Source organism: Ambystoma mexicanum, chromosome 2q, assembly GCF_040938575.1.
Source record: "Ambystoma mexicanum isolate Mex_15411 chromosome 2q, UKY_AmexF1_1, whole genome shotgun sequence".
NCBI lineage: Eukaryota > Metazoa > Chordata > Amphibia > Caudata > Ambystomatidae > Ambystoma > Ambystoma mexicanum.
The window spans coordinates 522,152,441-522,175,588 of NC_090924.1; the positions used below are offsets into that span (position 1 = coordinate 522,152,441).

General features: G+C 44.4%; 1 protein-coding gene across 2 annotated transcripts in view; it reads left to right on the forward strand.

Moving 5' to 3' along the window:
- MICALL2 (MICAL like 2) overlaps nucleotides 1–23,148 on the forward strand; it is a 316,518-nt gene that overhangs the window by 193,181 nt on the left and 100,189 nt on the right. For both annotated transcript variants that reach the window (XM_069647644.1, XM_069647643.1), the window contains exons 8-9: nucleotides 3,109–3,199; nucleotides 15,119–15,360. In XM_069647644.1, the coding sequence (XP_069503745.1) occupies nucleotides 3,109–3,199; nucleotides 15,119–15,360 (333 nt within the window). The remainder of the gene's footprint in view (nucleotides 1–3,108; nucleotides 3,200–15,118; nucleotides 15,361–23,148) is intronic.

A 23,148-nucleotide genomic window follows, 5' to 3' on the forward strand; every position in this document is an offset into this window, starting at 1 on the left:
TGGGGCTAGGGTATCCCGTTTCAGACTGCAATGGACATTTCTTAATGACTTCTCCAAATCAGTTTTGCAGCTTCCAGTAGGAGGACAAGGGCAACAAATTTGAAGGCCTACATAAGACATCTTAGTTTCTATATGTTGGAGTGAAGGTCGCAGTCAACTGTAGCGTCTTGCATGCTTTTCTTTGCTCCCCACTAGGCCCACACTTTGTGTTTGGGTTGATGGTGTTTGCATATGCAATTCTGAAGGTCTACTTTTCCATCTCTTATTAAAAAGGATATTTTCATAAATCCTAGCTTTTATCAAAATGCATGTATCACATGCTTGCAAGGAATTGCTATTAGTTTATATTCTGCCACATATTTGGTATATAGATTGGTTTAGAAATGATTGTACATTGTTGGTTTAGGTTTATTGTACATTGTTTGCAGCCATTCTGAATAGTGTCTTTGTAGGAAGAGTGGTAGCTCGCAGTAGAATATCTAATCCCAGTCCTGTTTGTGAAAAGAATGTTTATTAAATGCCAGCCATTTATTAAGAGTGATTGAATGCTCGACCACGTGGAGGGCTCCGAATTTGGGTGATCAATCCGGCAGCACCTATTGTATTACGGTAACTTATTGATGGTATTGTTGGAAATTTAGAAATTCATAGTTTTATTTTTTTGACCTGAAACCTCAGTTTGTGGTATGCAGTTAAATGGCATGTTCGCATTAGTAGTATGTCAACAATTCAGAAATTGTCCCATTTAAAGTGGCTACTGCTGGACAGGCAGAGCGTTGTTACCAGGTCTGATTTTGTTGGAGCAGGCGGCATTCGCCACATGGCCTGTAGAAGAATTTGAGGGTGCTAGGTTAAGGGAGAACCAATGGCTGGCTATTAGCAGCATTTGCTGTTGGTGCAATTCAGAGGTTTGAACTTGAGCCTCACGCTCGTGTCCTGTGACAGACATGCTTCCTCTAATATGAAGATCTATATTGACCAGAACGAATCTGGTGTTGTGGCATGGATCAAGCACACACGAAGAAAACCAACTGTTGTGCCATCTTTATAGAAATTGCACTGGCGTTTACCATTTACCAGGAGATGCTGCCATTTACTGCTCTGTAGCTCACATTATATGACGTTATTCCTCTTGTATGTTATGCTTATTTTGCCATAAAAAACAGGCACTCGCACCCTAAAACTTTTATTAAATCCCCATGTACTCAACACATTACATGGGATTGCCCATGTGTGTGCAGGCACTCACTCCGTTGTGGAAGAATTTGAAGCTGGGGTGGTAAGTGGAAAAATGCCCTCATGGGTACGGTGAACTTCTAACATTTGTGCAGGGGCTCCAGCTCAAAACTTCACCTTGTGGAGCATGCCCACTACAACATTTTGCATTGTGTGCACCTTTGACAGCACACGTCTTTGAAGTATTCTACACACATCGTATGTTTAGAATGTCGTAATAAGCACAGACAAACTACCATTTGCAGGACAACCGCCAATCGTACTTTGCTAAAAGGTTTGCATCAGGGGGCAGTTTGGTGAGACACCTTTTAGGGGTGTAAGTGAGCTGTTGGTGTCTGCTACATTGGGAGACACGGGACGACGATCTTCCTGTTTTTGTTCCAATTTTGTTGCACGTTTGAGTAAGTTGATTTAAGTGTCGCATTGGTCTTCGTTATGTTTAACTTAAAGGGAAGTGGGAATGTGCTCTTGTTGACAATGTCCAAATAGTGTCTGAAGCAGTGTTGCCAACTCCTCAGTAAGAAAAGTAGCTATTGGCTGTCCAAAAAGTAGCTAGAAGTAGCTAAATGACGTCATCGCCTAATTTGCATAATTGGGCAAGTGCATGACGGGTGATTGAAAATCAGAGAGGCAAACATCTGTGAATTTCACTTTAAAAAATCACCCTTCTAGGAACGCATCAGTATGTCTGAAAACATGTAGAATGTACTAGGTGTGACTCCAGGTGGCTTAAGGTTGCCTGTCCTGGTGCATAGAGCCCCAGAGAATTCATTACTTTCCCGGATCGAGCCGTATACTGAATTATGTATTGATATTTTATCATAGTACAGTTTACTTCTGGAATAAAAAGTTTGACATGTATTTATGTTTTGCTATTTTCATTTTTGCAACACAGTTGTTCAAACATTTTTGACTGCAGCCTTGTGGGTTTATTCTGACAAAATGCACTAATGGAGCTTTCTAAAATACACAACTGACCGCACACGATGGAAAGATGTTAACATCTGTTAAATATTCTTAATGCAAGTGAATATTGAATTCACATTCTAAATTCACTGGGGAAAAACCGCAGAGCCGAAAGGCAACGTTTGCCAGTGCCCTGCATCAGCAGCCTGATCAGTGCAGCACTGCACGAAATGGAGGCTGAGCCTGACAGGCTGAGGGATGGGGTCACGCTTTGCTGTTGCATACACTGGTGACCCCACAGCTGTCAAGTCAAGAGTTACGTCCGCATGAGGTCAGTTGTTAGTGAGAAAACTAGCTACTTTTCTTTCATTGGTTTGGAAACCAATAGAAAAAAGTGTAATTCCCAAACCAATGGAAGAAAGTAGCTAGATTTCTCGCTAGGCGCTTTTTTAGCAGAAAGTCGCTAGGGGGGCGCACTTTCTCGCTAAATATAGCGACAAAGTCGCCAAGTTGGCAACACTGGTCTGAAGCACTTGCATTAAAGGAGAACGCTCAAAAGGCTCCTGCCATCTGCTAGACCACGGCTGTCTAACTCCAGGTATCGAGGGCCAGAATCCTGACGGGTTTTCTGGTTATCCCTCATTAATATTCATGCAAAAAAATTGCAAGCATTTAGCACCATTGTATGTAAATTTAGCTCATGAATATTGAGGGACATCCTGAAAATCTGACATGTTTCGTGCCCTCGAAGCCTGAAGTTGGGCAACTCGGTGCACGGTACGATTGCTTTTTTTGTTGTAGACCTGTTCATTTTAGTAGCACTTTGGTTGAAGTGTGGTTTTGTTGGTTTCTCTGAGGTCGATCGATTCTCTTGAGCTTGTCTATGTGGGAGGATCTTTATCTGCATTATGTAAGATGATGTTTAACTGAATATCTTAAAGAAACGTACAAAATGTTTCTCTTCAGGAACTGCGAGCACCGGTGGGAGTGCATCTGAGGCACCGGCAGACTGGAGGTCTAAGCTAAAGCCAGTGACCAAAGGGCCCATCGCCATTAGGTACGTTCCAGTGAGTGTGTTTAGCACTAGTCATGTGTGTAAATGTGTTCATGCATATGTGTGTAGAAATGTTTGTCTGTAGTGTTACGTCGATAAATAAAGGGATTATGACAATGTGAGCCCTAAGCAGATGGGCTTGGTACGGATCCGTCTGTAAACCCTACTTGCACCTATTTTCTCAGTTCAGGGCCTCCCCTGTACACTTCTAGGATTTCATAGGCCTACGATGAAGAACCCGAACATGTCCAAAAGCCGACTTCTCCGCGAGTCTGCCCATTGTGAGGCTGCTGAAAGTCGACCTCCTCAACGTCGACTTTCTATTTTTGTTTGAACAAATGGTTAATCATCAACCTTCTGCAAATTTGACAGTCTTTTTTTAATATTTTTACTTTTTTTAGTGTGGCATTCACCAGTCCCCGTGTTTCTCTCCCGCATGCCTCGTGCCCCCTCTTTAACCCTCTTTCAGTTTTATTTGGCTAACCCTAACCCCTTCTTCCATCTCTATTCCTAATGTATGCCGACTTTTAGCCCTGATTGAATTTTGGTAAATCATCTCTGGTTGAATTTTGGTAGGCCATCTGCTTTAGTTTTTGGTGGGCGATCATTTGGCCTGGTTGACCTATAGCAGTCTCACGGTAGGCATTCCCACATTATGAAGTCTCGTTGTGAGCATGATACTGTCCCAAAGTTTAACAACTGGCTTATTAATTCTTGATTCTGTTGCCAGACCAAATGGTTGGTATGATTTACGCTCAAGGTATGAACTGTGAAGCATTTTGGACATCGTGACTAACAGTTTGATTTAGATATCCTTGGAGTGATGACATATGGCAGCGGTCTGGATAGTACTGAATGCAGGGGTCAACTTCATGCCCTCTCTATGGTCTCTTCAAGCATTTACAAGTTTTACTTTTACAGCACAGGGGTTAAAAATGTCTCAATTCAGGGGCAGACCGGCCTTGCGTGTTTGGTTTGAAATGAGACTGTGGCATGTTTTCAGGCAGGATTTGGGACACTTTCAAAATAGGGCTTTGAGTGTGCTGCATTTCTGGACCAGTGTTACAAAAGTGACCATAATTAATACAGTTCTTGGAATCCGATGGTGAAATTAGTATAAAGTCGTACTAATTTGGTTGGGGATTCTCTCACGCTGTGCCCTGGCCCCGGGAGTTATGGCTGTGGATGATTGTCACTGCACGTCTTATTCCGTCAATGGCACGTAGGGGTTATAGGCAAAGTGCATGTTCCAAAAGTATGCTTGTTGAGATTCCATGTGAGCAGAACTCTGGGATTCAATGTATAGCCTCATTTGCGTAGTCTCTGAAGCTCTGTCTTTAGTTTGAATGGTGCACAAATTACCTTTTATAGAATGTAAGCCATGCAGTAGTGGAGCGTGATCTTTCTAGGAGTTAAATAGGAAGTAGTGTGACCACATGCCTGCCAGGTCTTTGATAGAGCCCCGTACCCCCCGCCCACCCCCAAAAAAAGGAATCCTCTGGTCTTCTAAGCCTCCTGCTTAGAATATGACATTGGAAATATGATTCCCCTCCTTGGCCAGATCCATCTCCCCAACCCGGAATTTGGTGTCTAGGAGAATACACAGTGTCCTTTGAATGCAATACTAGAGGCTCTGCAATTGTTGGCTCCCCAGATGTTTCGGACTACAGCTCCCATCCGAGCTAATCAGCAGAGTCAATAATGAGCGATCATGGCAGTTGTAGTCCAAAACATCTGGTGAGCCACAGGTCGCATACCGTTGGCTCCGACGGATCAAGCACAGGTCTTTCACTATTCCGCCTGGTTCACTCCTCTAGGTCAGGACCTGTCCTGTTTGATGGTAGGAGACACATGTGTGGGTCTCTCCTCACACCCCTAGAATGGGCTTAGTGTCTTGTGACTCTGCGGCCTCTTTTCCCAGGTATTATGCCTCTTCTACTCTTGATTCTACTCTATTCTTCTGTATCCGTATGAGCAATCATGGTGGCTTATTTGGAGGGATGAGGTGGGGGCTCAGGACCTGCGCCCAATGCACTGAAGAAGTAGAATTTATTCTTCAAACCTCTTAGCTACTAGAAATTAGGGTAAAGGGAGCCCCCATTTCTTTCCCCACATCACTGACTCTGTGATAAAATGTAAACAATCTACACCAAGCAAGAAGGTCAGCGCCAGGAAACATTTGATGGATTCTTGAGCTCCTTCACCCACCTCACCCGGTTATTTTTTAGTTTTGGCCGTCCTATAAAGGGAAACTTGCTTTGGAATACAGCAAGGAGGGAGATGGGATGTGAGGAGGGACACGCAGCTTGTCAGCGTTGTTTGGCCTTTACACACACATTGACTACCCATGGCCATGATGATTTCTATGGCCGCTCAAACCCAGTGCATGCCTGCAAAAAAACACACCCTCCTGAGATGTTTGAGCTAGCTCTTTCTATCACGCATTAACATGAAACTGTCTGTGTATTGGACCTTGCAGTGTTATTTGTCTGCAGTCTTCTGTAAGATAATGGCTAACTTGCCGCTGGCAATGGGCTCCTGGTGTAATAAACCGAAAACGTGTTAGCCAAGTAAGCCTTCAGCCACTCGATTTATATGCAACATACCTTGCATATTTGCAATTAAGTCCTCTTACAAACATGCATTGGCAAAGCCATTTGTTTTGACTTCAGTATAGGGCAGCGGCATCACATGTTCAGGTACTCTCGACATGTGCCAGCTGTTGCCAATTTATGGCCAGGTAGTTCCATGATAGTCATGCCTTTCCAATGCCTACACATAAGCCAGAACTATTGGCTTTGCTAATACGTTTTTTTGTATGGTAGTTTGAATACACACAGAAGTAATAAGGGAGATGGGGAACGGGCATGTAGTACAAGTGCATCAAGGCCTGGATCTTCTTAAGTACCTTTTATCTGTAAATCTGCTTGCTTCTGCGTGGCCGGTCTGCTTCAAAGTCTAGGTGGCGGGATGCCAGCCACGCTGCCAGTTAAGCTCATTTGATAGTCCATATTTGCTGAAATCAGGATGGGGGATCAAAAGAAAGAGGACTGAATGGGCACGCCAAAAGACTGTCAGAAATATGAAAAGCAGGTTAAAAATGCAGTGAAGGAAGGAGTTGAGAGCTAATGCGTTGCACGTGCTCCTGAGCAAGATAAGGCTTGTCTGAATCCTGCACCTCACGGATGTTTAAAACTTCACATTTTTGTCCAAAAGTCCAGTGCTGGCTCCGAATGACAGTTCGAGTGAAGACCTATCAGGTATATTTGCATGCTCACAAAAGACCTGCATTGAAGGTTTCTGTGCTTATTTGCACCTCAAGGTGTGCCTGGTCATTGATGACAGGTTACATTGAGTTGGTCTGCATGCACACATAGTTTGTTCTGCACCAGTGACCGAGCCCTTTCTTGTTTGCAGCGTGTGCCTGTCAAATGTGGTTTTTGCCTTGTTGTTTGCATACAACTTTTTTTTTAAAACGTATTTTTGCATGTTATGTCCATGCATTTGTGTGTAGTGAAAAAACCATTCTGAGATTCCTTTCCTTTCACAAAGCCCAAACGGTCATAACAAGGTCTTCGATATCATGAAAGCAACGCACTGCCTTTGCATTTTTGCACAAATGAGGTGTACCAATAATGGCCTTTTTTCTCACTGTGCACCTCACACCCGAGGATACACATGGCTACTACACCCCGCATTCTGTATAAGTGTATTATTTTTCTTCTGCATAAGTCGCAGGATGTAATGTTTTTCTAGAAATCGCGACAAAATCCACCCAGAGAATCTAGTTGCAGAAACCTATATTTGTGCCCATGCCGTTTGCATGTGGTATGTATATACAGATTTTTTAAAATGTCATTCAAAAATTTTAATTTTTAGTACACAGTACCTTGGCTTGCAATCTAAAACATGTGCAATCCCTCCAGTATTTCACCCAAGGAATTCCATACCACTTACCTGCAGGTAAAAAAGCTTAGTGTGACCAAAATGACAAAGACGCCTACGTATTGAATTCGAGCTGTTGCCACCTTAATACACTAAATACATGGGGTCAAGTTGGAAGATATTATGTAGTTTTTGGTCCTCTAAAGATACAAGTATCCAATAGCATTTTAAGCGCCTAATCAATCGGAATAGATGTTAAAGGCAGAAAATGGATCATAATGACTTGCCAGTACATCTAGAGGGGTTTTAATTAATCCATTTTATCATCAGTTGGCAAGACATTATAAAATGTCCCATTGCCTAGTTCTGAATGTATATGCTCCCCCAATTAAAGAGTTCATGCACATTCCCATATTTATTGTGTTGCAGGATGGGCCACAGCACTTTGTGCACAGATCACTGCTGCACATCCGCTTTCCTGAGCCACCATTGTTCTCTCATGCATTCACTAGTCACCTCAAAAAGTGTGGCGTCTTGATTGGCCAACACTGTGAATAGAGAATAGCAGCCGAGGAGAGGGTAATGTGTTCATCGGCCAGATTAAGGGTAAGGTGAATTTGTTCAGCAATTGACGAACGTTGGTTTCTGGTGTGTGTTCAGTTAGCTCTTGGCGGTAGATGATCGATGGCTTCCTTGGAATCTCAGGGTTAATGGAAAGGATCACATCTAACTTCATGGACAACACAGCACTGTCTCATTGTGGAGGAATCCTGTTTTCACCCAACGATAGTTAAAGCCCTCTTCAAGGCATGAAATGCAAACGTTGAGATGGCCCAACGGTAACTTTCAGTAACTGCGGTCAAAAGTCCCTTGTTTAATGTTGAGGCAGATCTTAATGACTTGGATCTTTTTGGTTGGTCAGTTTTGCTTAATATTAATACTCAATCTGTCATAAATTCTACTCTACCCAGTGGTATACATCCTGTAGACATCACCATACCATTGGATCTGGATTCTGCTTCTGTGTTACCATCGTTAATAGCAATGGGGGTGACAAGCTTTAGCAATACAGAAAAACAATAAAAACACACACACACACACTATTACGACCTCAAGCGACTCCGATTAATCCTCCTACCACTCTCAAGCTATTCAAGTGTTGCCTTGGGCTCAGAGGCTCTTAAATCCGCTGCCAACTTAGTCGTGCCCATTTGTGCGACAATTAATACACCATTCTTGGCGCCTCCTAAGCTGAACAGTTCAAATAATAGAAGGCTTACTTTAATGTCTACAGATCGTTGGCATGCCCGTACATTGCCACCCGTCCTAAGCATACCTGATAAGGGCATTATAAAGCTATCCTTAATAAATACAAGGTCCATGAATAAACACGCTTTGGACATTCATGACTTCATACTGGAGAACAACACTGACATATTCTGTAATACGGAAACCTGGCTTGAGGACTTTAATGGGCCTACGTTTGAGCTTGCCATTCCTCCAGGTTAGGTCTTTTTCTCGCAGAATCGAAGGTAATGGAGGGGGAGTTGCGGTATTAGCTAAGAAAGAGATGTCCTTATTTGAAGTACCAAGCACATGCAACGGCTGCGTAATTATGCACCTGAAATTTACCCCAAATCATAACATGTGTATAAATCTCATTTCGCTTTACCATCCTCTGGAGAACATGGCTACCTTTAACAATGAAATGAGTCAGATTCTGGGTCTGCTAAACAACCAAATTGTTCAACTATTTTGCTGGGCGATTTAAATCAATGGCGAGGAGACATCACTGATGGGGAAGCCCTGTTACTAGAATCTAATCTGAACAACATTGAATTTTGTGTCCATAAAACAGAAGCCACCCATTCCAAAGGCAAGATACTGGACTCAGTTGCGTCTCGTAATTTAGATATGGTCATTACCAATACCAGACTGTGCGTATGGTTAGACCACCTAATTGTACAGTTTGCTGTTCAGTCCCCATGAAAAATAGAAACAAGTGAATCCAACAAAAAGGATCCTTAGTAGGAACTTCAAAAGAATTAAAACAAATGACCTCTCTAAATACATGGAGACGGTACTGAAAGCCACCAAGGACTCTGACCTCCTCCCCCCACTCCCTTCCCGATATGTTGGCCGCTACTTATCGAACGATCCTTACGGACCAATGGGATCAACTAGCCCTCTCAAGATGGAAGACTGTTAGGGACAGCCTCTGCCATAAAGGTTCATTTACATCAGAACTAGGGGTTTTTAAAAAGGCAAAACGCTAGGCCAAAAGGTCCTGGCTAAAATCGAAAACGGAGGCTAACAAGTTACTGTGGAAGGACCTTGCAAAAACGTACAAATTGGCCACATACAAAGCAAAAGAAGACTTGTTTAATGCCCAAATCATGAAATCATGAATGCAGATAATAATTCAAAGAAATTCTTTGAGATTATGAGATCACTAGAGAAGCCCAAAGTCAGGTTAAACCGTTTATTCCATCTACCGCGGATTGTGTTCAAGCTCATCAAGCCTTTGCAGACAAAGTAAACTATGCCCGAGATAAAATTAAGAAGGGTCAACTCTTTAGCTCAGTTGCACATATTGAGACAATTGTTGACTTACTTGGGGGAAAAACCTCCCCAAGTGCTCAACATCAACCTCTCCTCACTAAATCTACTTCCACTCAGTTATAGTGCTTGAGATGGAAAATGCTTTCAGAAAATTACACCCTACCTCATTTTTTGGGGATGCTGTCCTGGCAAAATTAGTTCTGGACAACCTAAAAATATTCGCCCCATTCTTCACGAGATTTGTTAACTCGTCATTCTTGCATACCAGTGTGGCTGACGACATCAAGGAAGTCACAGTGACTCCCTTAGTTAAGAAACCAGGACTTGATCCAAGGGAATTGGTAAACCCTGGGCCTATTACCAATACACACTTTCTACTTGACGTAATCAAGAAGATTGCCTGCTACTCTATTATATCCTAAGCAGTCTGGCTTCTGCCTGCATCATGGGACAGAGCGTGCACTGATAGACCTACAATCATGCTTAATATCAACAATGGAGAGAAAGCAGGATTAATGGTTTTGTTGGACCTCTCGGCAGCTTTCAACCTCCTGGATCATGACTGCCTTTTTAACCACCTTATCCACTGTGGGTCATTGCTCAGAGAATGCTATCTGCTGGGTCACGCCGTTTCTGGGCAACATGAGGTCAGCCGTGCAATGGGGAGATGTTTCCTCCACCTCGGCTCCAATAGCCTACGGCATCCCACAGGGTGCAAGTTTGTCACTAGTATTATTTAATACCTATATCAAACCTCTTTGTTACACACTGGCCGACATGGGTGTGTTTTTTACAAACTACGCTGATTATATTCAGCTGCTATTTTAGTTGGAAGAGACACACAAACTAGACATGGATAATCTGCAGTCCAGTTACGGCATCATTAAGGAGTGAATATCGACTAATTGGATATGCCTCAAAAGCAACGTAACAGTTGTTAATATTTGACTCTCATCAATCTAGGTCAAAACTCCCTGTAAACTACTCCAGTCTTATGATTGAGGACTGTGCAATTCCAGTTCTCAATAGAGTAAAAACTTTGGGTGTTTACTTAGAAGCATCGTTGGGTTCTGATGCTCAAGTGAATCGCATCTCCAAAGATTCACATTACCATCTTAAGTTGCTGAGACAAATAAGACATTTCCTCTCAGAAAACAAATGCATTTCCCTTGCTCGAGCTAGTATTCTTCCTAGAATTGGTTACTGTAATGCTTTGTTGGGAGGTGCAAGTAAGAGTAGCATTCAGAAACTGCAAGTCATATAAAACGATGCTATTCGTATCGCAAAAAATGTACCTCGGAACACTCGCACCTCTGAAATAAGGAAGGAACTGCACTGGCTATCTGTGGCAGCTCGTGTACAGTTCAAGTTACTTACTTAGGCCCATAAGTGTATTTATGGTATTGCACCCACCTTCCTCTCGGACAGCCTGGCCAAATATGAACCAAGTAGAACTTTAAGATGGGTACCTGGCTTCTCGCTTGTCCTAAAGCGCCTTGAGCAATGGAAGATTCTATGTCACTCTGGCCCCGAGAACACCCTGCCTCTGAACCTTCTGCAAGAATTCAATTCACGCCAATTTTGCAAACGTTTGAAGACGTTGTTGCACAGCCCTAAGCCACCTGCCTCTGCTTTTGCCCTGTGTTCTATGTTTGTCTTTAGTCTTTTTGTGCGCCCTGATGCTTGCGGGCTTCGGCGCGTTACAAATAAATAAATACATGTACTTGAATTGTAATGGTTTTTAAAGAAAATTGGTGTTTTTTAAGAAAGTGGGGGACATTGCAGTACTGTGAAGACTTTGAGGCGGCATTGAATATTTTTACCACACTAGGAGCCTTGAAATTCCCCACATGATGGCAATCGTCATTTCAAAAAGAGGCATGAAGCAAAACTGAACATCTCTCCTTAAACAGAAAATTGGCAGAGGTAGACGCACATCCTACATCCTGTCACTTCCCAGCAGCTCCCTGAACTTAACCCTCTGGTATTCAGGTTCTTCTGTTCTCATTGCCCATTGATTCGGAGAATATCTAGCCGTGCCACCTTAAGGGGAAGACTTACATGTTCAGCTCTGGGTGTATGCTTTTTTTATGCATCAAAATAGTGTTCACCGAGCCATGTTTGCTTTGTTTTAATGTTTGTTTAAATTTGTATTTACATAAAATTGAACTTTCTCTCCACATTGACATTTGTCCATCGTGCGTGGCATAAGACCGTCCACCAGATGGGCTCTTTATATCAGCGTGTCATGGCGCTGAGTGCCAGGGATTGAATTATCTTCATCCAGTCCAGTCTGAACTGCTTTTTGAATCCCTTTCAAAATGTCATCTTAGTCTGCCAAGTGCGTGTGTGTATGAAAGTTCTCTTGCTTACAGAATATCGATGCATTTGTTTTCTGTTGAATGTCGTGAGTGGATAACAGTTTTGGTATTTGGCGCTGTGCTGCAGGCCCCAGCGTCTAGTCATATAATTATGGTGGATAAGAATTATTTTTGTTCCAGGCTTTTGTGTCATCTTATCGGAGTGGTCGTTCTCGGGATGAGTTGTGGTGGTGGACGACTTGTTGCCTCAGAGATTGTTGCCCTGCAGCAAGCGCTTCCCTTCCAGTAGTACTCAAAGCCCAACAATGTAATGAGAGAAAAAGTGGAACCATATTGATTTATAGTTCTCGTGATGGTTGTCTATTTGGATTTCGTCTAGGTCTGGCCTATAACAACTGTTTGCTGAAACTAGGCCCATTCTGATGGTTTAAGTTGTTCATTCTCTTCATTTCTGGTGGTCCAGATAATGAGTAGGAAATGACCGATCCAGCATCTTGAACCTCCCGAGTTTTTCAGTTCCAATAGCTCTTCCTGAAGACACCCCAGCATTGAGTCTTAAGAGTATCAACTTCGTGGGTGTCTGTTACGTTGGATTCTAGGCCTAGGGGAGTTCAGTGTCTTGTGTAATGCGTCTCTTCCGTGGGATTTGATACTCCTCATCACTACCTGCAGCTAAGCACACCATTTGTCTAAAATGATATGGACACCAGAAGGTTTCGCTTAACCATGCAACAAGGGCCCTAGGTCTTTACATTTTCGGATTCTTTCTCCTTTGGGAACTGTGGCTGTTGTGGCAGTGCCCTCTGTTGCCCGATTCCACTGAATTTGTGGCCAACCATGGGAAAGGGAAGGAAGATGTAGAAAATCTTGTTAAAGCATCCACTGTGTGGAACAGTCCTTTTTCATCACTCGGTAGTTGTTATAGGCCTTTCCAGCTTCAAGCTCATCAGACTCTCAATTCTTCATAGACCAGGATCTTGATCAGGCCTCTCAAGCTAAGCAGGGTACTCTTTGTTTCTGGCAATCTATAAATGCCTGTTCTGCTTCCTCGTCTGCCTCAGCTGCTGGGGGTCCTGGTTGAATTACTGGCCGTTCTACCTGCTCCCTCACACTCTATCCTTTCATAAGCCTCTTCTTGTGAGAACTGTTCTATTGTGGCCTTGTGTTGGTGGATTTCGGGCCTTCTTTTCCGCTCTGGTTTCTAATTGTGCTGTAAGACTCGGCTGTTAAAGGTCTTTGGCTCTCTGTTTCAAAATCTTTGGTGGCCATCTTTAGCTCAGGTCGAAGTTCCGCCTTCCACGTTCAGCTGCGCTCCTGCTTTCAGCAGCATCTGTGGCTTCCGCAGTACTGGTGTCCTCTCTGCTGAAAGTCTCTTTCCCCACAGTATGCCACAAAGTGTGTCTGCTATCCGCTCCGCATCTTGGCTCCAAACCGCGTCCCCTTTTGTCAAAAGGGACCCATGAGCTCCAAAGGACTTATTACAATAGTCTTTATCGCTACACACACATCTTGATGAGCGAGCCTCTGCAGGGTCCCACTGGCAGAGGAAATACCATGGTGGGGGAGGTGGTTGACAAGGGGCTGAACCCTCTTGCCATATCAAATAGCCCTGCAGACCTAGAAGAAGGTTCTTCTCACTAGTATTAGGCCCTGTGTCACTGGCCTCATGTAAATCTGGTAAACAGATTGATTGAATGAGGGAGACCATAGCCGACAACACAGGTCTGCATATGCTATATCCACGGCCACATCGATCTTCTCTTTAATACCAAATGTCCACAAAACTGCAAGCGGCATAATGAAACCTGCCCAACTAGTTGCATTGTGTAGAAAATAGCCAGGTCTCCAGTACCAATCACAGAATCGTGGCTAGAATAAAAAACGACCCCTGTCATTTTGCAATGGCCACCCGGAGTGGGACGAGTATGCCCCAATGTGGATCCCGAGCCTGCTGGTACTAGAAACCCAAGCTACACTTTTCTGATGAACCCCAACAAGGCCAAAAGAGCTTGGTTGCTTGTGGTCTCGTGCAAAAGGGATGTGACCACGCAGTTCGAGCTGGACTGCTCCTTCTGGATGGGACCAAGCCCAATTTGCTTATGGTCTTTCCCCTTCTGTAATGGCTTGGCAGGCAAAGAACGGTGGTCTGGAGGGCTGCCCAGAGCAATGACAGAGGTAATGCTTAATTCCAAACCTTCCAGCCATCACCTCTTTTGTTTTTCTAGTCTATGAAACGAAGCACTAGAAAGCTCCTTTAAAGTAGATGGACAATTCATCTCAATCTTAATTCACCTCCCACTTGAAACTTGTGATGTCAACGGCTGGAAAGATTTGTGCAAGAAAAACGTAGGATTCCAAAAAGTTGAAATCATTTGCATCGTTATGAAGGATGCTGATCGGGAATAACTTGCACCCTGTCCAAGGATGTGTTTCTCGAATAGCTTTGCGTTTGTGATTATTTCTAAAATATGCAGAATTTATTTTTCGTTACAATTACAATATTTATATTTCTCTTTTGAGTTGTATGGGTACTATGGATATCTGTTGAGGCCACTGCAGAATCAGAACTTTTAGATACCCCAGAGGTTTTGGGCAGGGGGGAACATGTACAAGCCAAATATTCTTCTTTTTTTTTTTTAAATGCAATCAAACACCATTCTAAACAAAGGCATACAGTTTGAAATTCAGTACTGCAATTTTAAAGAAGTGAGAAGGAGACTGACTTAATTATCGATGTTATTATATAAAATTGAGGCATTTGTGTTCAACAAACGCCTCATATTGGTGTTAGAAGTGAAAGTAAGAAACTGTTTCATAATAAAAAAAATGTAATACTAAAATAAGTTACGTAACCATAAAAATGGACCCCAAGTCATCTTTCCTTCTCCGAAAAATGTAGCATGGAGCATTTTTCATCAAAAGATGTGTGATGAGACGTAATTCCTTAGTAATTTATTTTGTTTGCACAATTTGGAAGGTTGTTTAAGTTCATTCTTTGCAGAGGAAGCCTACCAAAGCTTCTTGGAAGAAGCTGAAAATGTTGCTGCAGGCTTTGGTAAGGCGTGTTGCAGTCTATCTAAGAGCTGCTGCAGTGAAAGGTATTACTGGAATTCTATGTCCTACCTCAATGTCCATTCGCTTACTCCCCTTCCAGCCGGGCTGCAGATTCAAGAGAGAAGCTGCCTCTGACGGATCAAGCGGGTACAGGTGCTCAGAAGAACACCAGTGTCGCCATAGCCACCAAGCACCAAGGAGACCATCCACATCAGCCGCAGCCCAAGGTGCCCCTGGGCACCAAGGTGACCATCAACATCAGCCCCAGCCCAACTGGGAAGGAGAACAACAAACCAGCCGGCGCCACAAATACGCTGACGGTTCAGATCCCTGGAGGAACAGGTAAAAGAATTGGCGGGGGGCGGAGGGGTTGATGTCCAGAGGCAATTGTAAGTCAGTGCCACTTTGTCCTTTTTCTAGTGTTTGAACTTTAAGTGAAAGGCAGGCTTTGATGGCTGGTTGGTCTTAGTGGGGCCACTTGTCTTGCCCATTTCCCTTCCCAGGCTTGATCGAGGCTCCGCAGAGGTTTGCAAACGGTGGGGGAACCAATCCTACGCAGGGCGAGGCTCCCTCTCAGGAAGGGTGCATGAGTCCACCACAAAATAACAATTAGAAGTGCTGACTCTGAAGGGCTCTCCTGGGTCCATACATGCCAACATTTTCCATTAAGGGGACTTTTAGGCCTGGATTTTGAATGGGGAACTCCGGATTACAAGCTCCAGAATGCCAAATTAAAACCAGGACTGGACTAGCATCTTGCAAATGAAATGGCTAATGTTGTAATTAGTGTGGGTCATGAACAAGCTGCTCAGAACAGCCTACTAAATACAATTCCAAGAGGGCCCTTGTCGCAAATGCAGTGTGACGGGGCCCTTGGGGGCATGGCACCAAGCCTTTAAAGTTCATACTCCTTCATTTGGATCGCACTCATAAGCAAGTGTGTACTAACACAATTGAAAGTGCTCAGACCGTGTACATTTATTTGCTTTAATCCTTATCTGACCATGTTCCTTATGTGTTTCCAATGTAGCTTGTATAATAATTCTTGATCTCTTTGTGCCTCAGAGGCATGGCACTGTGAGGTAAGGGAGTAATATACTTCCTGGTACCCTGCGTTAAATGTGAGTATAGGCCACTATGCGTACACAGCTGTACAGACTGGTAGCATACTTGCCAAAATGACCCATTCCAATCTGTAGGTGGTTATCCAGTCCTGTTTTTTTTCTTTGCATTCGGAGACTTGTAGTTCCACTTTTCACATTATAAAACTCGGCCTACAAGTCCCAGAATGCAAAGAAAGAACAGGACTGAATACTGGATCTTGCCAGTGAGCAAATTAAGCCCCCCTTTTTTTTTTTTTTAAAAAGAAATGTCCTAGCAAAAATAAAATACTTTGTTGGACTGGTGCATTTTAGTGTAATCAAACCGCTTTTCACGTGGCTTTCATTAAAAACAGCCCGTCTGTAATTCGAAAACGTTTCCTAAACAATTTTTACAGCAAATGACACATTAAACGAGATGTCAACGAGGGGCCACGGCCATTGTGCCAGACAGTGTGGCACAAGTCATGATGGTGGGCAGGATAAAAATGGCTGCGCACTTGTATTAACTTGCACACGTTTAGCACTTACTTTATGCACAGGAACAGATCGGCGGTGCTCCGTGTTCCACTGTGAAGATGGCACTGCAGCATCGAGGAATCCTAAGACGCATCGTTTCCAAGCTGGTCTCATGGTACACTCGTGGGCGGGAGACAGGGCTCAAGGCCAGGCCTAAAAAACAAATTAGGTGGACTCTGACATAAACCAAGGGAAGTGACGTCAAAGGAAGTTAAGTTATTCCAAAGTGAAATATGCAAATGACATCCACGTTGTCTTTCCTAATAAAAAAAAACGCCCTCGACAATTAAACATTTGCCAAGAGAATCAGGTTTTACCATAAAATTGATGGCCAAGTATAAAAGCTGCGCCCCTTTTATGCTTAAGAATCTATAACAAAACATTTCATGGATAGGAGAATGACGGCAAGAGAAACTTTACAGGTTCATGCTGTGTCTTGTGGCTAAGTGTCTGCCCTCAGCGCTGCGCCACCCAAGTCCGAATCCTGGCTGTGGTGCTGTTTAACTCAAGTGGGTGTAGCTCATTCTTCTCAATAAAATGTAACAAAAATGGGCGGGCGGCATCGGCATGTTATAATTATAATTGTTCTTTTACAACGCAATTTAATAACGTTTTTGCTAGAGGGGGCATAAAAAAGCAGGAAAAAGCTGTACCTTTAAATTCGGAAAGCCTCCTGTTCTCTTGGATCAGTGAATTTTCGAGAAGGAGATCCTTGAAGAGTCATTTTTCCAACAAGGCAGTAGTAATTATTAATTCTGTACTTCAGCAACTTTCCCTGTGGCCCCACTCCCAGATCACATCCTCAGTGATTTAGATAAGAGAATACATGAATATATTGCCTGGGTTATTTACCAGCAAACTTCATTAAACCTAGTCCTACTCTTACTCATCACAGCACTCACTTATTGAGGTGTTCCACTTCCAAGACAGGAACTTTCCCCCCAAAAGATTTTTTTTTAAAGGCCCCCCCCCTCCCGCCCCTTTCTCTTTGGGTTGTATAAGACCTTCCACTTCTCCACAATCCTCTTGTTAAATAACCAATAGATCAGGACAGGTTCATACATCGGGCGGGAGCAGTGGGTGATGGTGCTGTGACGAGGAAGGGTAAGACTAGGTCTAATGAAGATTACTGGTAGGTAATCCAGGCAGTACAACCACATCCCTCTTCCTCGTCCCAGTACCTATTTATTGACGCCTACCAAAGATTAGGGATCTAGTCTTGACCCCACATTTTGCCTGTTGGCAACCACCCCAGGAAGTGTCCCAGAGGAGCAGGAAATAATCATGGTTGGCAAGAGTGAGGAACACAGATGGAGATCACACTGGGCTATCCAGTCCACCCAGTTATAGAAGACGACAACCTGCCAACCCTGTACCAAATCTTCCAGAGGCAAGCATGATTTAGAAGAGAACACAGGAAAACAAGATGCATGTCAGTCTCGCAGATCAACAGCACCACACAAACACCTGCCAAAAACAGAAAAGGGACCCTCGGTAAGCACCCATGAGGGTGGAGAATATCCAAACGGGTCTTCCCAGCTACCATAGAGACCTAACGATGGTAACTTAAAAAAGCAGAATGCACCCACACCAATCCAGAAACTGCCACACCAGGCCCTCGCTGAAGCACAAGTGCAGACCACTAATCCTCAATATGTCTAACTTATGCCAAAAGAAACAGACATTTTAGTTGCTCACAGTAGCACTGAAGAGCAGAGAATAGACATGTCCTGATGGAGCTAAACCCCAGCACAAACCCTCAGAAGAATCCAAGGCCCCCAGTAGAGTCAACAGTGAAAACTACCCTCCTCCACACAAACAACCCCAGGAAGGCAGAGCTTGTGAGAAGGAATCTAATTGTCTCGGGAGGATAGCTCCGGGGCAACGTGCTCGCCTTGGAAGCAAGATGACACGGAACAGCACAGGTCGAGCCCTGGGTCCGCGCTTAAAAACCTCTGGGTATTAAGCGCGTTACAAATTACCATGATCTAAGGAGCCCCTATTTTTCCAAAGCTATAAAACGCAAAAAAACGAATCGCTACCCAGAGCCCTCAAGCTTAACAAGCTAAGCATCGGGGGAAACATTCTGCAAAGACCGCTATCTCAAAATGTGCCTTTAACCCAGATCAGAAGGCAATGTCAACCCCATGATAACAGTCCTAGTAGGCCTGTCCCCTGCCTGGACCAACTATGCTGCACCTGAACCCTCCAACTGGCCCAGAAACAAATGGTTGTTTTGAGCCCCAGCAGAGACTGGCAACCTGTACAACAACAATAGCCACCCAGGAACCAGACAGCTCACCTGACAAGAGACATGTAATGTAAAGTTGTCTTGTATAGCACCCTTCTGCAATAATGTTGTCCTCGCTGAACATGGCCCTGTAAAAAAGGAAAAAAGGGTGTGTTAGTCGGACAGTAGAAAGGCAGATGCAGAAACCTCTGGTGTTGATGGATGCAGGTTGGAAGTACCCAAAAACCTCTGCCAATATGAAACTCTTTGTGGTTGGTACGGACTGGGATGTTTAGCCATCTGGGCAGCGCTCTTAGATTGTGAAGTGCAAAAATTGACATAATGGATGTTGATAGAAGATGGATAGGATCTGGGTCTTTTCAGTTCACTAGGCCTGGTTGGCTGTCTGAAGGAGTGTGGGTAGTGTAAGGGTGCAAGATATTAGTAGTGAGGAGTGCAGAAATGAGCGGGATAGGGAAAGTTATGGTGTTGTTTCCGGGCTCTTGGTTGTAGATTTGAGATTCTGGTGTGGACCAGTGTCATGCAGCCGACTTTCCTTCACTCAAATTGAATTCCTGCGTATGGGAGTGAGAGGATTTTTGCAATGTCTTGCCTTAAAGTAGTCCAGGTTTCTAGTGCACCGACTATAGTCGGTTACTTTCATCTTTTATTTATTTGAAAGTGGCTGTTTGAAAAGCCTATTCTTCAGCTGTTTCCTGAAAATCAGGTGGTTCACTTCCGGGCAGAGATGTTTGGATACGGTGTTCCCTCCATTGCAGTGAAGGAACAGTCTACACAAACTAAAGGCTGTGCAACTGTAAATGTGTTCTTGCCAGCCAAAGGCCGACCTATGCAGAAAGATGTTATTACAGAGGGCTAAGTGAGGACCCTACAGAGCCATTTCAAATGGGTCACCAGAAGCCCCCACACATAAAAGACTGCCATGAGGCATGAAACGCAAGGCCAGACCCAGGTAATCACCCCGCCCTGAGCACTCTGTCCTGTATTCCCACCCACAAGTTCAGGAATAGGGAGAAAACATTGTATGCGACATAAGCGTCTGTACACCTGCCATTGTAAAAGAGAAGAGCCCAGATGGACGGCCCTCGGAAGATAAAAGAAACATTTCTGAAGTAAATCAAGGAGCTCTGTGTGTGGCCTGGGGAACATTGGGGATAAACCCCACAAAAAACGAATTGGTCATAATCCTCCATGATCGAAAACATTGGACCAAATCCAAACACTGCTGCTCTATTGTTGAGGACCTTTTGTACCTAGGGGTAAGCAGCACTTGGTGGTTGCCGCTGGAGCATGCCCGCCCTCCCCCAGGATGTGCATAGATCGTAGAGGCCACTCTGACCTTCATTCCTGTGGGTAAAATGCTCTGCAACACTACCCCCTGTTCTTATAAAATCAGTCACGTGAGGCAGATGATTAACACTGCAACAGAACGGAGGGTCTTGGACAAAGGTTTCTCCCCACCCTCCACGCTGTAAAATGCCACCGAGATTTTTCTGAGGGAACATCTGTAAAGGGGAACGCTGCCCTACAGTGCTAGTCACTGCAGAGCACACCGTCCCTTGATAACAAGGAACAGAACCTTACCCAATGACCAGAAGTTCAGAAGCTGGCCAAACCCCAATAACTTCTCAGGAAGCAAGAGTGGGGCCAGAGGGGTGGATGGAATGAGAGAAGCCCCCCCCCTCCCAGACTCCCTCCCTGCTCTCCCGGGATCTTTCATAGAGACCACATTGGTATGCTGTGCTCAAACCTCCCTGCTATCGAGGCAGAATACATTATACCATCTTGCAGCTCATTCTTAACTGGATAGGGTCTCAACAAAGCCTCAATGCCACCAGTACCATTGACATGATGACCACCTTGCATCAGAGGCAGTAGGGAAAAACAGGAAGGTCACTTCAGCACACCTGACCTAGCGCTCTTCACTCACTCCTGCCACCCCAATCGAACACCTGACGACCATCTCCAAGCAACAAGTTGGTGGTAGATCTTTCTTCGCCTGGAGCCTCCCTCTGGAACAGCCTTCCTGCCTCCCTGAAACTTGAGTATAAGCATCCCCGGTTCCGGAAGCACCTCAAGACCTTCCTCTTTGCTTCTGCTTTCTCGCCTCCTCTCCCCTGCTGAACTCCTGACTGAAACTGCACCACTGCCTCCCGGGCAACCCCTGCACTTGGGTGCTGTTTCTGTATCCCTACAGTCCCCACCAGCTCTTGACACTTGATGCCTGCACTTACCCCTGCACTTACCACTAGCTGGCTGCACTTTTACCTACTGTGTTTGTTCTATTTATTTTTTACTATTGATGCTATGTATTGCACTGCCCCCTCCCTGTACCCGCACTTTCCCTTTCACCTCCCTCCCCTGCACTTGCACAATCTCAGTGTCACCTGGCCTAGTAAGATCGTTGTCTGTCTTCCCTCTGTTTCCTCTCCCTTGCCTCATCGCGCTTTGAAACTCTTGTGCATAGGCGCGTTATAAATGCCATGTCATATCATATGACCGTGCCCAGTGCCAGAGGGCCCACTCCACAGGCATTCCCACTGCATATTGGGGGGGGGGCCTGTCTATCGCCTCTGGCAACAAGGGACACTGCCGGTCGGCTGCTTGGAGAGAACATGAAGCCCTCCATTATGTAAAACGCAATATGGGGGAAGCCAAAGGGAGAGAGAGAGGCACAAGACCAGCTCTTTCGATCTTTCCACTATTATTCCTGCCGATAGGCTCCGCAAGATCACATTGCCCAAAGAATTCTGAGAAAGTGCAAATGGTCTCTTACCTTCCTGCAAGGGTTTCTCCCCTCAAGGTCGAAGCACAGGTCTCCAAATATCCAGCAACAGTCACCCGACATCCTTTGTTTTGGTCATCATTCACCAACACAATGTCACCCCCAGCAGCATCCCTCAAACTCCCTACCAAACCTTTCAACAGAGAGACTGCCTACCTACCTGGGCCTGTTGGTGTGACTTTCACTGTGTCCTGAGTCTGATGGAGACTGCGGAGGATCCCGCCCGGGTAGCAAACATGAGCCCTCAAAGCTCACTAGCTGGCACGAGACGTGGGAAGGAAGAGAAGAACCCGGATTCACTGTCTAGGAGGACAAGTAAACGGACAAGGGGATTGTGTGAGAAGTGAAGGTTCTTTTAAAGTAAGGTGGGGATTAAAACAAATAAAAATTGGCAAAAGGGTTCTTAACTTTTCAGGTGGAACCCCTCAATAAGTACTGGGCTGAGGAAGAGGATGGCAATGGATCCAGTGAACTAAATGCGTTGCTGTATCTTGAGGATTGCATTCTCATGGATGAGAATTCTGAGTATTGGGAAAGCTGTTGTGATGTGTCAAGACTGAAGCACCCGCATCACTGAATTGCCATTCTGTCTTTGAGCAGCTTGCAGAACCCTTATGCATTCCAAATCTTTGATACTTTCAAATGTTTCCTTGCCGATAGAAATGGCAAATGTTCTTAACTTTCTCCAGTTCAGGAGGCATGCATATCATTGGCCTGTTTGTTTTTGGTTCTATGTGATTTCTTAAAAGTTTTTTCATCGAAGTAGAAATCATCACATTTTTTATTTTACTGGAAAATGTTGCTACAAATATGAGGGGGAAGACCCTGTTCAGCCGACCCCCCCTTTACCCTCGACATAAATTATTCACCTAAACCCACCCCCACATATATTTGCAGCAAAATCCGTTGTAAACAATTTGATGATTTCTACCTCAATGAAATCTTATTCGGCAAAAACTCACCATCCCTTATATTTATGTGGGTGTTTGGCTGGCTTTGTTTAGCAGAAAATACCCGACCATTCTCATTTTTAACACAGGTTATCGTCCCTTTTTCCTAAAGTTGAGCGCGCTTTCTTAGTACAGTAGATTTATCAAGTGGAACTGAGAAATCATTTGCGGTTTTATCTGAATGGTCATTAGACATTTTATTAGATTGGCTGTGACTAGACTTGGGCCGTTTTGCTTTCTCCTTGCTTGACACTGACCGGTTTTGAGGAGGTGGCTGTTGAGGCAGCATCCCAGACTCTCTTGAGGGAGGCTTTTGTTACGTGTGCCACTAGTGCCATCTTTGCTTATGCCCCACCTACACGTCCTGGTGAATGTCCCCAGGAAGGGTATCCAGTCTCCAACACTTTGTAAGGTGTCTGTTTGGGTCTGTCTGACAGGCAAGGGAAGCAATCGGGCAGAAAGTAGTCCAGCGAATTTGAGAGCTCTCTGCATCTAAAGGCCTTCTTGGAGATTCCGTTCAAGGCT